The 23,126-nt window shown below is 41.9% G+C and overlaps 1 protein-coding gene across 1 annotated transcript; it reads right to left on the bottom strand.

Annotated features, from left to right (window-relative positions):
- Positions 1–3,134: 3,134 nt before the first annotated feature.
- On the bottom strand, positions 3,135–22,904 carry DONSON (DNA replication fork stabilization factor DONSON). Its single transcript, XM_060234317.1, has 10 exons — positions 22,071–22,904; positions 19,973–20,050; positions 19,003–19,203; positions 9,342–9,520; positions 8,483–8,661; positions 8,262–8,385; positions 7,480–7,587; positions 5,333–5,531; positions 4,054–4,266; positions 3,135–3,508 (listed from the first exon to the last, which is right to left on the bottom strand). Exons 1-10 carry the CDS (start codon positions 22,398–22,400, stop codon positions 3,377–3,379), a joined length of 1,743 nt encoding a protein of 580 aa, XP_060090300.1. The 5' UTR covers positions 22,401–22,904; the 3' UTR covers positions 3,135–3,376.
- Positions 22,905–23,126: the final 222 nt, after the last annotated feature.

Below are 23,126 nucleotides of genomic sequence, written 5' to 3'. Positions count from 1 at the left end.
TTCAATTATGCTCCTCATAGTCTCTTTTTGCCTGCCTGATTTGATTTTTCACAACCTGTGTTCCCTTTTATTAATCTCACTTGGACTAGCTTTCCACCGCTTAAAGGAGTCCTTCTTACCTTTTACAGCTTCCATTACTTTGTTCATTAACCATGCAGGCCTTTTTTTATACCTGTTTGTGCCTTTCCTAACTTGTGGTATATATTTTATCTGAGCTTCTAAGATTGTAGTTTTAAATAGCCTCCAAGCTTCCCCAAGGGTTTTGACTGTATTTACCTTTCCTTTCAGTTTCCTCTTCACATGCCTCATTTCAGAGAATTTACCCCTTTTAAAGTTAAACGTGGTGGTTCAACTCCCTATTTATACCGTTGGTGAAATCAATAACATTATGATCACTGCTCCCAAGCAGTGCGATCACTTTTACATCTCTCACCACGGTTGCTACAGCAGTGATGATTCCTGTGCTGTGGTGCCAACTGCTGCTAATTGTTTTTAAAAATCTGCATAGCCAATCAGAAACCTTGTTGAGCAAAAGCCCTGTCCACTTCCTAAAAATACTTTACAGGTGCCAGAAAAGGTGTCAGTGGGCACCATGGTGGGGGACTCCTGATGTAGAGCCTTTTTTTTATGCCCTGTGTTAACCTGGGAAATGGAGGGAATGGTACCTTTGTGTGTGTGTCCTTTAGAAGTGCATCTCTCAAACTCTGGTTTGGGGGATCCTTGGTCTGTATATACACAGGCATGTACTAGGGGTGAAGTCTGGAAGATACTAGGGAAAGAGAAAACCTTCTGCAATAGTGTTGGGTGCAGAGTAGATAGAAAAGAGAAAATTACCAAGATACAATGTAGTGATAATCCAGAATATAAAAAGCAATTTATACAGCAGGTACTGGCAGTGGTGATATTGTAACTACCTGCAGATGGTAGCATCCCCAGGGAAACAGAATACAGGTGGAGACAAAATTGTATGACTGCCAGCTGGCTGGGCAGGGGGAAAGGAGTATGTGTGGGCTGAACTAAGAGCGCAGGAGTATGGGGTACTGGGCAAATTGAAAGGAGCTGCCTTAGTGGACAAATGAGGTTGACAGATGGAAAGATGGCATAAAGCAGTCAAACGTTGCAGTGGCAGGACAGTCCTGGGATAAAACAACCTAATAAGCCCTCATATCCCCAATATTGTTTTATTCCTTTCTGCCAGGTCCAGGTTTGTTATCTTGAGTTACTTTGATGGTAAACCCGGTGAGACAGTGGAATACTTAATTGCTTTATCTGCCAGAAAGGTGGCATTATGGATATTCCATAAGTAGGATAGAATCACCTTTTACGCACAAGAGTAGATCCATTATTTTGATTTAGGTGTAGAGCTATTTCATGATCAAAAAGTGTATAACAACTTCTCAGTTGCCAGGCTATATCATGAGATGGTATTTTATTGTGCGTAATTCCTATTATGACTTGATCCAAGATGAAGTCTATACCTGTCTTTATAGATCCCATGAAGGGTATAGGGACTTTCTAAAAAAAGTGGTTGTCTTTTGATTTGGTTGCACTGTTATTTCAGAAATTAAAGTTCTGTAGTGCTACCAGTGGCGCAGAGTGGTATGGCTGCAGTCGGAGCCCTCTGCTCACGACCTGAGTTCGATCCCAGTGGAAGCTGGTTCAGGTAGCTGGCTCCAGGTTGACTCAGCCTTCTATCCTTCCGAGGTCGGTAAAATGTGTACCCAGCTTGCTGGGGGGAAAGTGTAGATGACTGGGAAGGCAATGGCAAACCACCCCATAAAAAGTCTGCCGCGAAAATGTGAAAGCAACATCACCCCAGAGTCGGAAATGACTGGTGCTTGCACAGGGGACTACCTTTACTTTTTTTTTTTAGTGCTACCAGTATCAGTTTCAAAAGTAAATTGGAACAGTGATTATCAAGCTGTTCTACTTAACACAGCCAAAGATGTATTTTATAAAAATGTTTTGTAACCTTAGACATTGAAGAATGTTCCTATAAGGGTTTAGTGGCACAAGTTAATAGAGTCTGCATCATAGAAAAGCCAAGTCTTGCACGGGATATGGCAGTATAAATGTAGTTATATATTAGGAAATGAATAAGCTTAACGCTTTCACATTTTAAAATATTAGAATATATAAAGCACCACCCTATGCTGGACTAATTACATAACTGAAAGTGGCATAAATATGCTTTGTGAATAAATAGGTGATACTATAGTATCATTTGTTTTGAAAAGAGCAAAGCATTTAGGATGTTAATAAGTCCCTAATAACCAGTGCAGATTTTCCTGTCGTATTCTAAAAATTTCTAACCCTGTAAACTAGTATAACGTAGCAGTGGCTAAATTTTTTAAAAGATCAACATTGAATTGCTACATTTTGGTTTACATTTCTGAATCAAGCATTTAGTAATTTGGCCCCAACCTGTGTTTTCCCATTTGCCACTTCCTCTCCCCCAATTCAGCCTGTTAATAGTGCTGGAGAGCTAGGTGCCCTGAGAAAAGGCAAATAACTTGGGTTCACCAAAGAGGCTGGTGTCTTAGGATAACTGCAGTATGCACTGAGATCCTAAGCATGTAAAACCCATGAACTCATAAAAATGTTAGTATGGTCAAGATGGCTAACAAAAAAATTTCTCACCCTAGCTGTACTAAATCAATAGAACTGACTCTTCCTTTGTGATGAAAAATGACTGCTTTAAGTGCCATATGTGGCTCACAAATGTACCTATCACTGATGACTATTTAAGGCAGGAAATATGCAGTTTTTCCCTTTGCTACTGGCAGACATCTGCTATCCCTGGTCTACAAATGAGTGGGCACGGTATATGTTCTAAAGCAGTTCTGATACTTGCACAAACATTTGCATTTTGCACTCAGTGCTCCCCATGTTTCCCTATGAAAATACAGATGCCTGCATCTTTCCCCTTAGTAAGAGAAAGGCAGCTTGAAAGGACAACTGGGAGGAAAGAGATGGCACAAGGAGTTAAAAAAGGTCTAGTTTCCCCTTGCACTTGGAAGTCTCAGCAGCTACAATTCACTGAAAAGTTCTGTAATGTTATCATAGACTCGGGTAGGGTTAGCCAGTAATTTTAGCAATTGGTCTGTCTTCCAAAACAAGAAAAATGCAGAAGGTTTCTCATTATGAAGTTTAATTTAAAAAAATACAAATGTAGCTGTTTGCTTTAAAGAGGCAGTGGTATGAAACTACACAGAATAGTGAAGCCCAATCAATTCACTATGAAAGTTAACCCAATGTAGAAGTAGCCTAGTTTTCAAACAAGATGATCTTCCTGCAGTTCTGTTTTAGATACACATAACAGCAGCTTGATGTTCAGAGAATGCCAGTAGCAACTTGTTTGAGTGATATTGTTTATTTAGGATTTCCATGTATAGATGTAATCATTCATTTCTAAGAGCCGTATATAAGACTTCCCTAATGCTGAAGAGAGTGCCAGTTGATTCAAGGTGTTGGGATGCAGTCCAGTCCTACTAAGGTCTTTGGATTCCTGTGAAAATTCATATCATAAGAGGCACAGAACGCTTTTATTTGTATCACTAGAACATTAATTTATTAGATGGCATACAATTCTATTAGGATTCCTGTGTTCTTGAGATGAAACTAGATGTTATAGTACCTTTGTGGCAGCTGCTGCCATTTTAAAGTCATTTAAAAATGCTGCAAGGGCCCAGGCTTGCAGCACTGTGAGCTGAGGCAAGAAAGGCTGAAGCATGAGTATATACCCCTCATGCTTTACCAACTGGCTGTGTGCACACACACATTCCCCACAGCTGTTTTGGCACACAAAAAGGTAGTAGGGGAACAAGGGCACTGCTCTGTGGACTTGATAATGATCAGACCCTTGCAGCATTTTTAAATTACTTAAAATGGTGGTGATGATCTCACATTGCCACCTCATATATGGGTACAAATCTAGTTTGGCCCTTAGTCTACAAGTACCCAAGAACTCTTAATCATATTCCCCAGTAGCTTATTAGTATTCTCCCCTTGCCCTGATTTCCACTTGCATAGATCCCAGTAAAACCTACTTACCTTTGTTATGCTGTTCTCATTGCTGGTGTCTGTATTGAACACTGCTGTTGGCTCATGTGTGTAACACACAGCAGAAAAGTTTCCCCTTTGAGCAATTTTGAGCAGCATTGACAAAGAATGTAAAGAATGTGGCATGATGGGGCCCACAATCTCCAAGCTAAATATATCTTTGTACTGTGAATGAACTTGTGTTTTCACATTTATGCTTCGAGCCTGCAAACAGAATGTGGAATATGGTGTAGAAGTTTACATTTAAAAAATCAACCATCAATCTTTGAAGTCAAAGCATAAATTCTATGTGGACAAATTTCACCTACAAATTTCATGTAACTGGTGATATGGGAAAAGGAGGAAGAAAATGAACACCTGTAGCCCTAAGTACATTTCCAACTTACAAATCCGAAGGAATATGCAGTAGCTGCAGGCTACAGTTCTGATGCCCAGGTATATGGGCTATGCAAGAAAGGCTGAAGCATTGAGTATATAGGCCACTGTCATAGTTACACAAGTAGACAGTTGTGGGGGAAAAGTTTCTAACCTTACCCCATTGCAAATGCTAATTCTCTGCAAAATATCCACTTAAATGTTAATCAAACGAAACCTCCAAATTATAGGGATTGGTCAGTCTGCCAGAAACAGTGGCTAAATGTGCAGGTTCAACAGAAGGATTTCCCCCCCAGGTCTGGGACTCTCGTAATAGAATACTGCCAAAGATGAGGGTAGCTGCTTATACCGTATTTAGTCAAAAGGAAGGTGACACTGAATGTAAAATACTTCCTATGTTACATACCTCCCTTTTTTTTTTACTGAACATAACTAATGTAAATGCAAATGTAAAATGTTTTAATGCATTTTGTGAGAAAAAAAATTAAGCTTGCATTGGATGAAATACTGTAGATATTTTCTCTCATAGAAACACACTACCATTATAGGTAAGAGGTAAATGCAAGTCTTCAGATCACCAGCTTATTTTCAGAGAAGTAAAATAAACAATCTCCTAACAGAAGGTGGCTTCACTTTTCTGAGCAAAGTGGTCCATAGTAAATTAGATCAAATAGGAATGCAAACTTTAATGAATATTATCAGATTCCAGTTGTTAAATTTAATGTGTTGGATTCTATGAAACTTTTCCACTAGAGCTTTTCTCCAGCTGAATAGGCATGTTCCATTGGAGGGATGGATTCATAAGCTCCAATGTAAGATCTTTTCTCCCTGAAAACACAGGGCCCAGGTGTACATAACATTTAGAAGGAAAAAAACCAGCACATGACTTTTTTACCTTGAGTGTCTGCATTGTTGCACCTCTAAAAGCAACTGGAGATAGCAACGTTGGAGGTGTTCCAGCCTGAGGGCCTGCAGAAGCCACTAAACTTTTACAGTTCATCAGAAAGTTAAGTAAAGTGAATGTGTTTGCTCCTTGCACTAGTACAACAGATTCAGGTTTGTGATCTAGTTGCACCTCATTTTTTTCTTTACAGCTACAAAGATGTCAAGGAAAAATGTATGGAAACGAAGTGGATACAACCCTATCAAAACAGTCTATATTTAATGTCTATTACAGAGTGAAGATTGCTTAATATACCCTTGCATTGAAAGGGCAAGCAAAATTCTGTATTTTAAACCAAAACAAATCTGAAGATACAAATGCAACATGTTGTCACCTGTTAAGTATGAAACATGCCACAGATCTTATTTTGGCAGAATTTTGAAGAAAAGCTCTGAACAGGCATGTCATAAGCATTTCTCAACTGGTTGTCAGAATGCTGCCAGTAAATGTTACAGGTTGAATCTAACTGTCCTTTTCCACCCATATAAGGGGTTAGAGGGCAATATTTGCTGATTTTTCCTCTTACTGCAGACCCCGCCATCCTTTGACCCCATTCTATTCCTGAGGGTCCCTAGCCCTATAGGAACAGTATTTTGAGAAACTCACTGGGCTACAGGGAAAAGCCTCCACTAGCAGAAGGGCTTTCTTTCAGTGGAAACATCCTCTGGCTTCAGTTCAAAATGGGCCACAGGAAAGACTGATGGAAATGTACACATGCAAAGAGCCTGCTTTTCCTGCCAGGAAAGAACAAAGTACGGACTTCTCATTATGTGGTAATTCTGAAGGCACAAAATCAGGTAGAAAAAAGTATGTGTTTATGTATATAGACTATTGCCTCAGTTGAAGTTAGAACTTTAGTAATGCAAATGAAGGCAGATAAAGCTCCTGGCTCTGACATTATTTAAATCAGAAGTTTTGGCACCAATTTTTATGCAAGTTAATGATACAGGAATGCAAGGGATTATAAATGGACCATGGCTGGTCTGCCTATGCAATAGGTCACTCAGTTTACATACTTAGGGGGTACTGTTCAGTGCTGATCTTACAGAGAACTCATGTGCCATATGTAATAAGAGCTGTGGAACAGCATTGAGAAAGCAATCACTAGGTTCTTTTATACGTCAGCGAAATCTGTACCTTCAGCCCTTGGAGTATTTAAGGCAGCTGATCATTTGTTATATGTGGCTGGTGTATGAATAGAGGCTGTAATTGAAGAGATTGATGGACCACTAACTTTCTTCATGGTATGCTGGGGCCCCCAATGTGTGGCTGGTGTTGTTCTAAGAGCTGAAGTCTCTTACAAGGCTAGGGCATAAGAACATAAGAGAAGCCATGTTGGATCAAGCCAACGGCCCATCCAGTCCAACACTCTTTGTCACACAGTGGCAAAAAATTGTATATATACACACACACTGTGGCTAATAGCCACTGATGGACCTGTGCTCCATATTTTTATCTAAACCCCTCCTGAAGGTGGCTATACTTGTGGCTGCCACCACATGGAGGAGGGCATTTAATTTAAAGATCCTGCAATCAGATTCAGAGCTAAGTTTGCTAGGTCTTGTTAAATTAGACAATCATAAGAGCAACTGGCATAAATGATTCTGTGGGTAAGGCTCATAAACACCACAATTTTGCTTTGTACTGTCATGGTATTTCCTAGTGGCAGTAGTGACAGAAAGTATGTACTTGCTGGCCACGTCAAGTGTTTTCTTGTCCGATGACTGAAATGATTCCTCTCTGTTCTTGTTGTCAGTAGAGGGGCAGTTTGTGTGTTTGTGAGCACAAGAAGAAATCAAGTGGAGAGAAGAGGGAGAAAGGGAAGATATGATAAGGGGATGTTGTGAAAGTGAGAAAGGAAGGAAGTGGAATTGGGATGGCTCAATTAATAGGGGACCAGGAAACATCAGGAAGAGAAGGGACAAGCTACTTTTCTGCTTCCTCACCATTGCCCTATAATTTTTTTCAGCTGCATATTAATTTCCTAATGAATTTAATACATGATCATGGTACATATATTTTGACATATATTAATATGCATATATAAAATAGCTATGCATTCTAGTTTAAAGATGATGTATTGCCTCAAAGAAGGATACAGTTTGATGTTAATTACATCTGGTTTTTTAATTTTGCCTTGAACACCCATCTCTTCCAACCATGAAAATCCCTCTTCATCATCATCACCACTACTTAACACCTGTTCCCTAAGCAATGAAAATAGCATTTCAAGCATCAAACCATAGAGTGTTCTAACACAGACATTTCTGAAGAAACAAAATGAGTGCCACAGAAAGAAAATTAGGTGACTGGAAGAAAAAGAGGCCAAGAAATTTGCCTTATTCCCTGAAGTGGCACCAGAATTTAAAAATACTTTTACATTTCTGGAAATTTTAAAGTGTGTTTTTCCACTGATGCCATCTTAGCAAACCTTTTAATATTCTTGTTGTGCAAGTAAACATGTTTTTAAAAGGATTTTTTTGCAGTTGAATGAGAAACCTAGATTCCAATACAAAAAGAAAGGGGTGGAGTCTACAAACTGTAAGGACAAGGGTGCTCTTTCCCAACTGCCCTTTCCCTCCAAGAATCCCCTCAAGCAATGAAAGGTTGAGAGGAGTAATGGAAATACAGTGAACTAAATGCAATGTTTAGAAGAGGAAACTGAATGACATTGCTCCTCCTTGCTCTGCACAGAGGTGTGTATGTGTGTGGCAATGCCATCCAATTCTTCAAAACAACTTGTGTGCATTTTGTCTGCAAGACTCCTGAAATGCTGACCATCAGATTTTCAGAAGCTACTGGGGGAAGGTGGGGAAGATCTACTTGTATTTCACTGGATCCAGCACCTTGACCGCCAATTTTAGATTATTTTATTACTTACTCATCAGTTTCAACATCCTTGCCTGTTGTCTCTGAACCACCAGTAACTCCTGTTTCTAAATTGGACGCTAAAGAATTATATTTTCTTTTTTTAATTTTTTGGAAAGGTAAAATAAATTCAATACCTGCGAAGAGAAAAAAAAAAACTAACAGTATATGTGTTAGCTACATGCTAGAGGGCTCAATAAACCATTGAGACTGTATAAGATAGGTCTCTCCTACCATCATTTTTCATGGCTTCTCTTAAACCTCTGGTTGTGGGAGAAATCAGTGCAGTGATCTTATCATTTCCAGCAAGCCCTGCTGCACGGAACAGCACAGTGAACTGGTAAGTGCAAACGTAGAAATAGGGACACAGTTTGGCTCTTAGCAGATTATAAAGTGAGGTAAAACTGAAAGACCTGCAGGTTAAGGAACATCATGCAGAACTGGTCAGCCTCATATTTGAAAGCAAAACAAGAGGGTTATCAGTTAAAACAAAATTTACTGGCACAAAGGTCATAGCTGTTCATTACTTATACACCATACAGTAAATGTTTGTGACACTCTCAAAACCATATTTCATTAAGCAGTTACAACAGATATATAGAAAAGCACTGCGTTTTCTCTAGGTACAGATGTTGCGCTTTCAGAAGATAATAAAATGCATTGCCGTAACTAAATTATCTTGAAGACAGATGAACTCTGGACACATAACCTGTAGCATAGTGGTTGTATGGAAAGGTGCAAAATGATACAAATTACACCTAGAAGTAGTTAAATGGTATTGCATAGACACCACCAAGTATGTATTGGAAACACTTGGACTGAAAAATGTTGCCTTCACAATGAATTTGCCTGGTAACTACAGGCAGGCTACTATTTTCCTCAGGCCCATAACACCAATTGCATTACAGGAATGCTTTTATAATAGCTACTCTTAAACTTGTACTTTGAATCTATGAAATGTGCTACATAAGTACAACACACTAGGGGTGCTTAAGCTTTGCCACAACCTGCCACTATTGAGCCCAAAACTGCTCTCCCACCACCCCCGGGATTTTTTCCTTGCCACTTAAGTACGTGTTTCATTCCATCTTACCATTCACTCATAAGAACTTGCTGTAGTGCTTCATCATGGGACCAAGGACTATATTTTCCAGTGACTTTTCTGTCTGCCCCAATACGAGGAAACAGCTGTAGCCATGGCAGAAAGGGATGAAGCCAATATACAAGGCTTTGCTGAAAAGCACATCGAAGTTCTGTGGAGAGTTTTGGTTCCTAAAATTCCAATGTGTTAAATTCACAAAGATATTTACAAGACGTTCAAAAGTGCTTATAGTAATTTTCACAATTAAAAGCAAGTTATTATCTTAAAAGGGATGAGCTGAACTATTCAATATGTTAATTTTTAGTAGTAGTAAAATTTATTGCGTACAGCCATTGGCTATTACAATTACAGCAACTTACAAGTTAAAAACTGTCAAGGACTCTAAAATTAATACATTCAAATTTAGATTATTAACAATCTTAGTTACATACAGCATCCCCAAGATTCCATAATCAGGCTCCAATTGTCCAGTTAACATCATTTTGCTGTCTACCTGGCTACTGTCTTTACCCTGATTTTGCCAGCAGCCAAAGCAAAAAGTGCTAGCTTATAAGAGACCGTGGTCAGTATCTGACAACAGAAATATTAGCTTATCTGTATCAGAAGCCATATACAACTGATCTGTTTTTTACTGTATTCAGAAACTTGTGTCTTGGTTCTGAATAAATCCTCCACAGAAGTTTTGCATATACAAATGCCCTGTTCCTGAGGTGTTTTGGAGTATCACCCCAGGAGATATTTTGTTGGCATGGTCTGAAATTGCAGAGCTGTAAATGCTGATCTAACTGCACATAGTAATTTTTGCCAGATATGCATATCTTAAGTGGCCCTTCTTTATATTTTTATACTATGAGGCAGATCTTGTCTGAACAATTAGCAAATGGTCTATTATGGCATCCCCATTAAACACCCATTGAGGCAAATCATGATTATTTCCTGAAGCTCGCTACAGATCATCTGGAATTTATAGTGAGAAATTATGTAGTTAACGAAATCAGTGGATTTTATCCTTACTTAATACTAAGTGGTAGCTAAATTTGCCAAGTGATTCTATTTGTGCCAACTGATATTTCTTTCAAGATTTTAATACAGCTAAATGTATGCATGCCCTAATTGATGGAAGGCCGAGTTCCGCCCTTAAAAGGGCAGATGGCACTCCTTTTGCCAGTGTCAAAATATGCCTTAAAAAGAAGTTTTGTATTACCTCCAGACTAGATAGTATTTGTTCCTTCCACCCCCAAAGTTCAGCACCATATAATATATGTGAAATCACTTTGCTAACAAACAGTTTGGGGGCTGGATCTATAAGAAATATCTCCTTGTTGTAGTAAAAGCTCATAATAACGCCAATGAGTTTTAGGGTTTGTAGAATCTTTCGGGCTCAAGTGCCATGTTCTACTGGAGAAAATTTTTCTTCCAGACGTTTTGTTCTCAGCTGCGGAGAACATCCTCAGTGGCGTTGCAGCCGGAGCAGGCGCTCTGACCTTCTTGGCTGCTGTGCATTGAGATCTCAGAAGGTCAGAGCGCCTGCTCCGGCTGCAGCGCCACTGAGGATGTTCTCCACAGCTGAGAACGAAACGTCTGGAAGAATAACTTTCTCCAGTAGAACACGGCACTTGAGCCCGAAAGATTCTACAAACCCTAATGATGTTACCAGCCGTGAAAACCTGAAATCTCCAATGAGTTTGTTTGCTGAAGCTTTTAAGGAGGCTAAGTGGGCATTCCAGCTCAGGGTTTCACTGAATATTAAGCCTAGGTATTTCTAATTTTTGCAGTGTTCTATAGGAGTGCCTTGTATTTTCCAAGAATACCTTTTAGGCTTTTTCTGAAATACCACTACTTTAGTTTTGGTGTAGTTAATGACAAGTTTTTCTTTAGAGCAATAATCTCCCAGATTGACAAAGAGTTTCTTCAGTCCATTCCTGGTTTAATTAAACTAGGACCATGTCATCTGCATATAATAAGATGGATTTTTTTTTTTGACGGCCTATTGCTGGCAGGACAAATTCAGGGCCAGTTAGTCTCTCCACTATATCATTTATATATAGGTTGAAGAGTACAGGAGCTAATACACAACCCTGTTTAACACCTTTACATGTTGGTATTTCTCTAGTCGTTGAGCCTATGGTGCCCACTCTGATCTTAGCATATGTGTCTGTATGCAGCTCACAAATAAGGAGCAGCAATCTCCTATCAATATTTAATTTCTTCAGCTTATCCCAGAGTTGGTTCCTGTCTATGGAATCAAAAGCAGGATAATAAATAAGGTAAGTTCCCAATAAGGTAAGTTTAGGTAAGTTGACCCGCCAGAAGGGGAGCCACTTAAACAGCATTTAAAGAGGACTGTATATTTTAATATATATATATATATATATATACAATGAAGATAGAATGCCAGCAGGGGGTTGGGGGCTTTCCAGTGTTTTGCACTGAGTGTCACATGTATGACTATCTGCCCAAAGGACAGAAGTCTTGGGTGTGTGCTCGATGCAAGGAGCTCCTGGTCCTCAGGGAACGAGTTCGTACCCTTGAGGCCGAGGTGACTGCCCTGGAGAAGCAGAGACGGTCAGTTAGGCACTTGGGGAAGACTCTCGGGGAAGACTCTCGGGGGCGTATTAGATGAGCCCCGCTCTGAACGTAGCAGTCCCGTTGCTGCCAGAGAGCGTGAGGGTCGAGAGGGAACAGAGCACCGTGCTGAGGATAAGGGGAATGCGCCCTCAGAAGGGACCTCTTCTTCGGTTGGTGAGCGGGAATCCTTTCGCGCCAAGGAACCATCCCTGATCAGGGGGAGAGGGGGGGTATTGGTAGTTGGTGGTTCGATCATTAGGCAAGTAGGTGATTCGATCAATAGGCAAGTAGACAGCCGGGTGGCGAAACCGCGTACTGACCGTATGGTGACTTGCCTGCCTGGTGCGAAGGTAGCGGACATTACGCGTGTAGTAGATAGACTGATAGACAGTGCTGGGGAGGAGCCTGTGGTCGTGGTGCATGTTGGCACCAACGATGTGGGGAAATGCAGTCGTGAGGTCCTGGAGGAAAAATTTAGGCTGCTAGGCAGGAGACTTAAGGCCAGGACCTCCAAGGTAGCCTTCTCGGAAGTGCTACCTGTTCCACGTGCAGGGCAGGAGAGACAGGCACAAATTAGAAGTCTCAATGTGTGGATGAGACGATGGTGTAAGGAGGAAGGGTTTAAGTTTGTTAGGCACTGGGATGCTTTCTGGAACAAGCGGGAGCTGTACAAAAGAGACGGTCTCCACTTGTCCCCGGATGGAACCAGGCTGCTGGCGCTTAAAATCAAAAAGGTGGCAGAGCAGTTTTTAAACTAAATCTTGGGGGAAAGCCGACAGGAGATGAAATGTCTCTGGTTCGGGAGGACTCGTCTCAAAGAGATGAAGGGTTAGCTGCTATTTTTCTACCGGGTAACGGACCGGAGTTGTCCACTGTGAAGGTGACAAACAATATGGACTGTCTGCCAGTGTCTCGAGGCGGCAGGAGGAAGGTGGCGGGCCTAGCTCGCCTGGGAAATTATAGATGTTTGTATGCAAATGCTAGAAGTGTTCAAAGTAAAATTGGTGAATTGGAATGTTTAGTGTTGGGAGAAAACATAGACATTGTGGGAATTTCAGAAACTTGGTGGAATGAGGAGAATCAGTGGGACACGGTGATTCCTGGATATAAGCTATATCGGAAGGATAGGGAGGGAAGGGTTGGAGGTGGGGTGGCTCTGTATGTCAGAGAGGATATACGGTCCAGTAAGGCTGAGATCAGAGAATTAGATTCACTTTTAGAAATGCTTTGGGTTGAAATAGAGGGCCCAAAAGGAAATTTAACTATGGGAGTTTGTTATCGCCCACCAAATCAAAAGAGAGAGGACGATTATAATATGATGGAAGGCTTAAAGATAGTGGCTAAACGTAAAAACTGTGTTGTAATAGGTGATTTTAACTACCCGCAGATTGATTGGGTCAATATGTGTTCTGGTCGAGAGAAAGAGATTGAGTTTCTTGATGCTCTCAATGACTGTGCTATGGAGCAGATGGTCTCAGAACCTACCAGGGGTGGGGCGATCCTGGATTTGGTCCTAAGTAATGCCCAAGACTTGGTGAGAGATGTAAAAGTGATTGCGCCGCTTGGGAGCAGTGACCATAATGTTATTGATTTCACCGTTTGTATAAATAGGGAGTTGTCCAAAAAGACCACCACAACCACGTTTAACTTTAAAAGGGGTAAATACACTGAGATGAGGAGGCATGTGAGGAAGAAACTGAAAGGAAAGGTGCATACGGTCAAAACCCTTGGGGAAGCTTGGACGCTATTTAAAACTATAATCCTAGAAGCTCAGATAAAATACATACCACAAGTTAGGAAAGGCACAAACAGGCATAAGAAAAGGCCTGCGTGGTTAACAAACAAAGTAATGGAAGCTGTAAAAGGTAAGAAGGACTCCTTTAAGCGGTGGAAAACCAGTCCAAGTGAGATTAGTAAAAGGGAACACAGGCTGTGGCAAATCAAATGCAAGACTGTGATCAGGCAGGCAAAAAGGGACTATGAGGAGCATATTGCAAAAAACATAAAGACCAACAATAAAACTTTCTTCAAATATATTAGAAGTAGGAAACCAGCCAGGGAGGCAGTGGGGCCCTTGGATGACCATGGGGTAAAAGGATTACTGAAGGAGGATAGGGAAATGGCTGAAAGGCTAAATGAATTTTTTGCCTCCGTCTTCACTGTAGAAGACGAGAACTTTTTGCCCGCCCCAGAACCACTAATTTTGGAAGGGGTGTTGAAAGACCTGAGTCAGATTGAGGTGACAAATGAGGAGGTCCTACAACTGATAGACAAATTAAAAACTAATAAGTCACCGGGTCCGGATGGCATACATCCGAGAGTTCTGAAGGAACTCAAAGTTGAACTTGTGGATCTTCTAACAAAAATCTGTAATCTTTCATTGAAATCTGCCTCCATTCCTGAGGACTGGAAGGTAGCAAATGTCACCCCCATCTTTAAAAAAGGTTCCAGAGGAGATCCGGGAAATTACAGGCCAGTCAGTCTGACTTCAATACCGGGAAAGTTGGGAGAAACCATTATCAAGGACAGAATGAGTAGGCACATTGATGAACACGGGTTATTGAGGAAGACTCAGCATGGGTTCTGCAAGGGAAGATCTTGCCTCACTAACCTGTTGCATTTCTTTGAGGGGGTGAACAAACATGTGGACAAAGGAGACCCGATAGATGTTGTTTACCTTGACTTCCAGAAAGCTTTTGATAAAGTTCCTCATCAAAGGCTCCTTAGAAAGCTTGAGAATCATGGAGTAAAAGGACAGGTCCTCTTGTGGATCAAAAACTGGCTGAGTAATAGGAAGCAGAGAGTGAGTATAAATGGGCAGTCTTCGCAGTGGAGGACGGTAAGCAGTGGGGTGCCGCAGGGCTCGGTACTGGGTCCCATGCTCTTTAACTTGTTCATAAATGATTTAGAGTTGGGAGTGAGCAGTGAAGTGGCCAAGTTTGCGGATGACACTAAATTGTTCAGGGTGGTGAGAACCAGAGAGGATTGTGAGGAACTCCAAAGGGATCTGTTGAGGCTGGGTGAGTGGGCGTCAACGTGGCAGATGCGGTTCAATGTGGCCAAGTGCAAAGTAATGCACATTGGGGCTAAGAATCCCAGCTACAAATACAAGTTGATGGGGTGTGAACTGGCAGAGACTGATCAAGAGAGAGATCTTGGGGTAATGATAGATAACTCACTGAAAGTGTCAAGACAGTGTGCGTTTGCAATAAAAAAGGCCAATGCCATGCTGGGAATTATTAGGAAGGGAATTGAAAACAAATCAGCCAGTATCATAATGCCCCTGTATAAATCGATGGTGCGGTCTCATTTGGAGTACTGTGTGCAGTTCTGGTCGCCGCACCTCAAAAAGGAAATTATAGCTTTAGAGAAGGTGCAGAGAAGGGCAACTAGAATGATTAAAGGGCTGGAGCACTTTCCCTATGAAGAAAGGTTGAAACGCTTGGGACTCTTTAGCTTGGAGAAACGTCGACTGCGGGGTGACATGATAGAGGTTTACAAGATAATGCATGGAATGGAGAAAGTAGAGAAAGAAGTACTTTTCTCCCTTTCTCACAATACAAGAACTCGTGGGCATTCGATGAAATTGCTGAGCAGACAGGTTAAGACGGATAAAAGGAAGTACTTCTTCACCCAAAGGGTGATTAACATGTGGAATTCACTGCCCCAGGAGGTGGTGGCGGCCACAAGTATAGCCACCTTCAAGAGGGGATTAGATAAAAATATGGAGCACAGGTCCATCAGTGGCTATTAGCCACAGTGTATGTGTGTATATAACATTTTTTGCCACTGTGTGACACAGAGTGTTGGACTTGATGGGCCGTTGGCCTGATCCAACATGGCTTCTCTTATGTTCTTAATATCTTATTAGACTCTACATAAGACCTATATGGTTGAGGGCCTGCCTATCTATGGAACCGCCTTTCTCCATATGTTCCCCAGAGAACACTGCATTCAAGGACACAAAACCTACTATCTATCCCCGGACCAAGGGAGGCCAGACTGCGTTCTGCATGGGCTAGGGCCTTCACAGTGGCAGCACCAGAAATGTGGAATGCCCTCATGGAGGCCATAAAGGCCCTGTGGGACTTCTTGCAGGGCCTGTAAAACTGAACTATTTCGACAGGCCTTTAACACTTAAATGGGAGAGGACTGCCACCCTATGCTGCTGAGCGATATCACTCATGAGGAATTATGATCATTATAGGATTACTGTTAGAAGAAAATTATGATCCCACCTGTACTGAAGTTCTGAGCAGCACTATGAAATGTATTTTAATTGCTATTTTATTGCTTTAAATTATAATCATAAATTGTTTTTGAATTGACTGCTAGCTGCCATGAGTCTGCTTGTGGAAAGGGTGGGATAGAAAACTAACTAATTAAATAAATAAATGCAACTTTATATACAATCTGGATGTTGTTATAAGACCAGCATCAATGGAAAGCATCTACTCAATTATCACATACCCACATATTATATGCCCTGCTCAATTTTCCAGAGGTCAAAGGCCATCTACAGAATTAAAAGTTTCCTTTTATATTTAGTATGATTTGATCAATTGCTTAATATAAATTGTGACTGTAATTGGAAGTCTCATATTTGGCTCCGTTCTTAGTAATCAGTATGCCGTCCACATATATGAAGACACCCTACACAATAGCATTTAAAGTTTATACAAAACTCAAAAGTTTATTTCTAAGACCAACCCCTTAAAATTGAAAAAACAAAGGAGGTTTTTCTATCCTTGCTATGATTCCTGCACACCCAGAACTCCATTGTTATAAACTTGTTATGCTTAGATTTAGCCAATCTCAAAAAATAGCATAATGTCAATTAAAAAAAACTTTATTTTTGAATCTGAAATTATAACACACTGGTCACAGATATAAGTTTTGAGTTTCACCGAGTTGCTTCTTAATGTAGCACTATAAAGAAAAAATAGGGAGATTTTACTAGTTTGCAACATAGCAATAAGCAATATGTTGTTTCTTTTTTAAAAAGATTCAGGATGCTTTTTGCAAACTTATTATGTTTCTTACGATAGAAAAATGTGGGCTATCTTGACTAACACTCAGGCCATGATCTCTAGGAATACTGATTTTCTTGGAAAATGAATCAATCAGCTTTTTAGATATTACAATGAGAAGAGCCTGGAGAATGCAGATGACCACTTACTTGCCAGGAAAGGGCAAGAATGATGGCTATTTGGATATCCTGATTTTGGAATACACACCTTGATTACATTGGCAAAAAAGGTGAAGAGGGCTACATTCCCAGTTTCATAATAGGTTAAAGTGAAACCCTCCCAACTGGCTTAACAGTTAACAATTCTGGATGCCCTGTTTGAGGTGTGCAAGCCAAGGAGCGAGGGAAGCTAATGAAGTCTGTCTTGACCAGCCTCTATTTTTGAAATTCCAAGGAAGCAAATTCCAAAGTAAACCAGTGACTGTACAACTTGGTGCTATATTTTTTTCTTAGTTCCGTAGCACCCCATAATATTTTTATATAGGTTTTCTGTTCCCTCATGTTCTAGTGAACTGAGACTTATTTTAGTAAATAAAGATTTTTTTCCTTTTAAAGATCTCAGGCTGTGGTTAAAGATCTCACTTAGGCCACCGGACTGCTAATTCTATGTATAGACTAAAAACTTTTTTTTTTGGGGGGGGGGGGGGGCGGGGAAAGAAAGGGTATTTCTGTGTCTGTGTGAAAGCATGCCTGGAAGTCTTGGTTGACTTCTGGCAACCCCCAGTGGGGCCTGGACGTTGCAGAGAGGTGGCTTGCTTGCCTGTCTCTGCATCCTGGCTCTGGTATTCGTCAGAGGTCTCCCATCCAAGTACTTGCCAGGGTTGGCCTTGCTTAGCTTCTGAGATCTGATGAGATCAGCCTTGCTTGGGCTATCCAGGTCAGAGCCCATAGACTAGAAACCCTTGACTAGGTTACAGACATTTAGCAGGCCAAGGAGGATTTGTGTAAAGTAGTTCACAAAACACAAGCATGCACATGGGCCCTATCTATTCCTCAAGCCACAAGTAGAAACAGGTATTGGGTTAAAGTTAAAAAAAGAAAATCAATTGCCTTGGAATCATAGAAAAACTACGCAGTATCCCTAATCCTCCATATTTTCCAGTTAAGGGAAAATTGATCCTCAGATTACAAAGATGATCTGACTCCAATGGTAAGAAGAGAAAGAAATAATTTTACTTACAAAAATAAAAGCACATCTTACATGACATATTCATGCAGGTATTTTATAGTGAAGTTTAATTTTTAAAAGATTTATTATTTTTGATTTATAACCCACTCTCCCCAAAAATTGGCTCATAGCTTGCTATAGCTGCAAGTCTAGGTAGGAGAGAGAAGGGAAGGCAAGCAAGGGCCAAAGAGGCTCAACATCTAACTGATGAGAGGGTGGAGCCAACTGCCAAGCGAACCTGAGTGAGAATTCTCTTAACCCTTCTCTTCCCAGATCCTCTTGTATGTACAGTTGCAATATCCAGCAAAAAAGAGGACATGGCTCAAGTGCTTGAGGCATCCAAAGTAAGCAGTGTGAGAAAGGAGGGCTGGAGAAATAGGCAGCCCTCTCTCACACATGCAGATTTCCTTCTGCCTCTCTAGCAAAGACAGCAGGAAGAAAAAAGGAAGGGCCTACTTTACAATGTTGTTCCTAGCATAGAGCATTTTATGCTGCCCCAAAGCATACTGGGACAAAGGAACAATGCCTGTACCCCTGAAAAAGAACACTAAGCAAAATTCACAAGCCACTTAGAATCTCAATGGAAAGCAGAATTTTAGATCACCTACACTATATTTATAATTTTTTTAAGTACTCTTTAGTGTGATAATCTAATGTTTGTAAGAAATCCATGGTAGGTCTAAGTTCTTTCCATAAATATTACCTTTATCAATAAATAGTTCTAAACATAGGGAGGCAAAGACCCAGGAAATGTGTCTGGCTGCTTGCATTTAGCTCTGCAAGCAAGTGCACTTATTACATAAATGGCACAAGTACCCTTTGTTTCTTTCCGTCAAGTTAGATAGGATCTTAGTCTTTACAATCCACAATTAAACAGAATAAGTTACCTGAATACTTTGGGGCAAGTTTATTGATGTGGCTCTACAATGTTGGACAAATCCTTGAGATTCTTCTTGTGCTTTTAAATGATCTGCCCATGCAAATGAATGGGGAGATTTGAAGAGCAGACGAGTTTTAATACTCCAATCTGCAGGAAATTCGTAACTTGGTGAAGAAACTTCAGTATGAGAAGCAGTCTGATGCGAGTCCTTGCAAAACACAAGTATTGAAAGTTACATCAAAGCAGCTGCTTTATTAATGCCATCACTTAAATAATTTGAAAGAGCACACACTCCCCACCCCCGTCAGCATGAAGAACAGAGTAGACATGCATCTGCAGCAATGATAATCAGCATTAGTTTTTAACCAGAGCTTGAAATCTAGAAGGGGGAAGACTCATTTCATAGGACTAGCTTGCTAAAATAGTAGGGAGAAGGAAGGCTGCTGCTGCTGCTTAGGAGACCTTTCCCAGTGCTGGGCAGGTTGACCATCCACTATTAAAAGAAAAATGGACCATTACAAAATAAGAAAATATTACTGAAATGGCAGAGCATTTTTTATATCTCTGTTCACATAAACTTTGAAATAAATTATTCAGTTGTATTTATTCCCCATCATTTCTTCCACTGCTACCCAATGAACACAATCCTCTTAACCCTGACTCTTATTTAGTTCCCAACCCGTCTCTCTGGCTATGTTCCACAAAAGGCAGAAGTGGCAACACTTTACTCAGCAGAACCTCCAGAAAAGTTACACATTGGGTAAGTTATGATCTTATGCTTTGACACAAAGAACACTGGATCCAGTTGGAGCCATTTATGCTTACTTAGTGGTCCATGGATGCAGCTTTCTGCTCATAACATGCCTTGCATATGAAAAGACAACTGCACATACAGCACCATGCAGCTAAGCTAAAGTTCCATGAGATAAAAATTCAAACATCCTTAAAATTTAGCAGTTGTTTGTACAGATACTTACATCGATTGAGGCTGGAGCTGATGTTACATAAAACTCTTCTTTCCCAATGGCCTTGTCTTCCTGAAGACCATTCAAGAACTAGAAAAAAAAATTGTAAAGGGCCCCTGTAATTCATATATGAACAAGTTTATCCTTATTCATCTACTCCAGCCACTGGGACTAATACTTAACACAATTTATCACTCAATTGGATTTTTACCAGACCTCTATTTGTTGAAATTGTTTAATTAAAAGGGGCCCAATCCAACAAAAGTTAAACACTTTGATTCTGATTTGTTTCAGTGAAAAAGAATTAAATTTCCATCAACATGAAAAGAACTCAGCAGGATTTATTAATTTTAATATGATCATGGCCATAGTCTGGTTTTTTTCAGTTAAAGAAAAAAATTAACAGTCCACATAGGATTAACATACTATTCTAAACAAGTCAAGTAACTCTTTGAATTCAATAAACATTATATAAATAATTAGTTTTGAAGTGAAACTCCACAAATTCTTTATAGCCTTATGAAGATGATTTTGGCGAAAATGTTTTCCATTTTTGACAATTTACAAATGACTAGACGTCAGTTTTCATAAGTCTCAACTTTAGTCCTGAGAAAGATACCAAAACTACAAGTGTATCTAGACGGTAGCTTACATAGGCATAAACTACATGAGGGCTGGAGGGCTTGAGCACCCCCCGGAGTTTCCCACTCAGGGCTCAGCCCCCACCAGCAATCAGTACAGCACTTCAGGGCTCGGCAACCAAGCAACCAAATAGTGACAAACTCCTTTGATTTTTTTCCTCTAGGCTGAAAACATCAGTGATGTGGTGTGATTTCCTATACCTTCTTACAAATGCTAATGGGATAGCAGAGCAGGAATAGAATAAACATCCCCCCCACACTATTTCTGGAGACAGGAAAAATAAAATAATGGGTGGGGACTGGGGAAAGGAAAGGTCTGCTGCTGCTAGATCTATGGAGGAGGAACAGATCTGGCCGGCCTAGGGGGTTGAAGGAGAACGCTTAAAAGGTAATTCTGATCTGCAAGTTTTTTTGCTGCACCATTGGACAGGGAGAGCAGCAGTGGCAAAAACGGGGCTGTGGGGAGAGTGGGAGAGGCAGGGAAGAGCCCGGGGAGAGCGGCAGCAGTGAAAACGGGGCTGTGAGGAGAGCTTGGGAGGCAGGAAAGAGCCCGGGGAGAGCGGCGGCAGTGAAAACAGGACTGTGGGGAGAGCGGGGGACGCAGGAAAGAGCCCGGGGAGAGCTGTGGCGGAGAAAACGGGGCTGCGGAGAGAGCGGGGGAGGCAGGGAAGAGCCTGGGAAGAGTGGCGGCAGCAAAAATGGGGTTGCGGGGGAGGCAGGGGAGAGCGGCGGCAGTGAAAACAGGGCTGCGGGGAAGGCAGAGAAGAGCCCGGGGAGAGCAGCGGCGATGAAAATGGGGCTGTGGGGAGAGGAGAGGCAGGGAAGAGCCCGGGGAGAGTGGCGGCAGTGAAAAAGGGGCTGTGGGGGAGGCAGGGAAGAGCACAGGGAGAGTGGCAGCAGCAAAAATGGAGCTGTGGGGAGAATGGAGGAGGCAGGGAAGAGCCTAGGGAGAGCGGTAGTGGCAAAAAAGGGGCTGCGGGGAGAGCTTGGGAGGAAGGTAAGAGTTCAGGGAGAGCGGCAGCAGCAAAAACGGGGCTGCGGGGAGAGCGAAGGAGGCAGGAGAGAGCTTGGAGAGAGTGGTATATTTGCAGATCTTAAAGTGACTATTTTAAAAGTGAATATCAAAAACAGGACACAGCAAGAGACCTGAGATACTACTATAACCCCTGGCAAACTCCCACCTTTTCCTGGGTTTGACCCAGTCCATGGGCATTGTTGGGGGGGGGGGTGCTCCCTAAATTTAAGGGGAAGAAGCTTCTCTATAAATTCATAGGTAGTGATAATGGAGGCCCCTCCCTGTGATGTCACTGGCTCCTCCCTATGATGTCACTGGATCAAATGCTTTTGGCGCCCCCCCATTGAAAAATCTAAGCTTATACTATTCCCATGCCCTCTTCCCTTCTGATATAATAACTCAATGCACTTTCTATATGATTACAAGATACCAATAACAGATATGCACCCGTTACCTCTTCGCCAGAGCCGGTGCGTGGGTCGTTCCCAGTAGAGGAGGGCTCGTTCTCCGCTACTCTCTGCGTGGGAGAGAAACACTGGCTGGGCCCTGGTGGAAGCAGGGAGCGCAGTGTATTCTCCAGGCTCGAGAAGGGGTTGCGCCTGCGGATGCCAGGAAAAGGCCGAGGGAAGAGAGCGGGGTTTCCGAGGGGGCTGGAAGCGGCTGCAGTGGGGGGCTGCCTGGTGGAAGGGACCGGTTGGTTCCCCCGAAGCCTTTTTCGTTTCAGACGCAGCGTCCGGGGTGGCTTCTTGAAGCCCGGTGAATAGTCGGGGACTACCGAGTACATGATGGCGGCAGCGCAGAAAACCCACAAAAAGAATCTTTCTTGATGGCCAGCCGGGGCCTCGGAAACGAATTTGGCGCGCAAAGGTGAGGGCCCCACCCACAGGCGGGTTCTGTTGCTTCTGCTTGCCCGCGCGGCCGCCAGCCAATCGCTACGGAGCTTTGCTCCTCGCGCTTCTCCTATGTCCGCTTTGTAGCTGTGCGGTAGTGCCGGAGGAGGGCGCAAACGGGGCAAGCGGTGGGCTATAGTTTCCTCTGCTCCCAGCAAGGCTATCTTTGGAGAACGGAGGGAGGTTGCATGCTTTCTCTCTGCATAGACGTCTGCTCCGTGCCCCACCCTCCGGGCTGTGTTGCGCGCAATACGGGATCTAGTGGGCCGGTAGAATTTTACCAAAAGACCAAGGCTACTGGCTACTAAAATACTTCGAGTGCGGTGGCACTGGCAACTTTAAGACTAATGAGTTATTCAAGCTATGAGTTTGCCGTGCAGGTACACTTCTTAAGATAGATAGAAATGGACGCTAACTTTGCATTTATTTAGGCCAGGGGTGGCCTACGGTAGCTCTCCAGATATTTTTTTTGCCTACAACTCCCATCAGACCCAGCCAGCATGGCCAATGGCTGGTGCTGAAGGGAGTTGTAGGCAAAAAAAAAAAACATCTGGAGAGCTACCATTGGCCACCCCTGATTTAGGCGGATAGGTGAATAGCAAATTAGCATACAACTTAAT

The sequence above is a fragment of the Heteronotia binoei genome, chromosome 3 (genome assembly GCF_032191835.1).
Source record: "Heteronotia binoei isolate CCM8104 ecotype False Entrance Well chromosome 3, APGP_CSIRO_Hbin_v1, whole genome shotgun sequence".
NCBI lineage: Eukaryota > Metazoa > Chordata > Lepidosauria > Squamata > Gekkonidae > Heteronotia > Heteronotia binoei.
The sequence above is the reverse complement of the archived record's forward strand: the minus strand, read 5'-3'. Positions and strand labels throughout refer to the sequence as shown.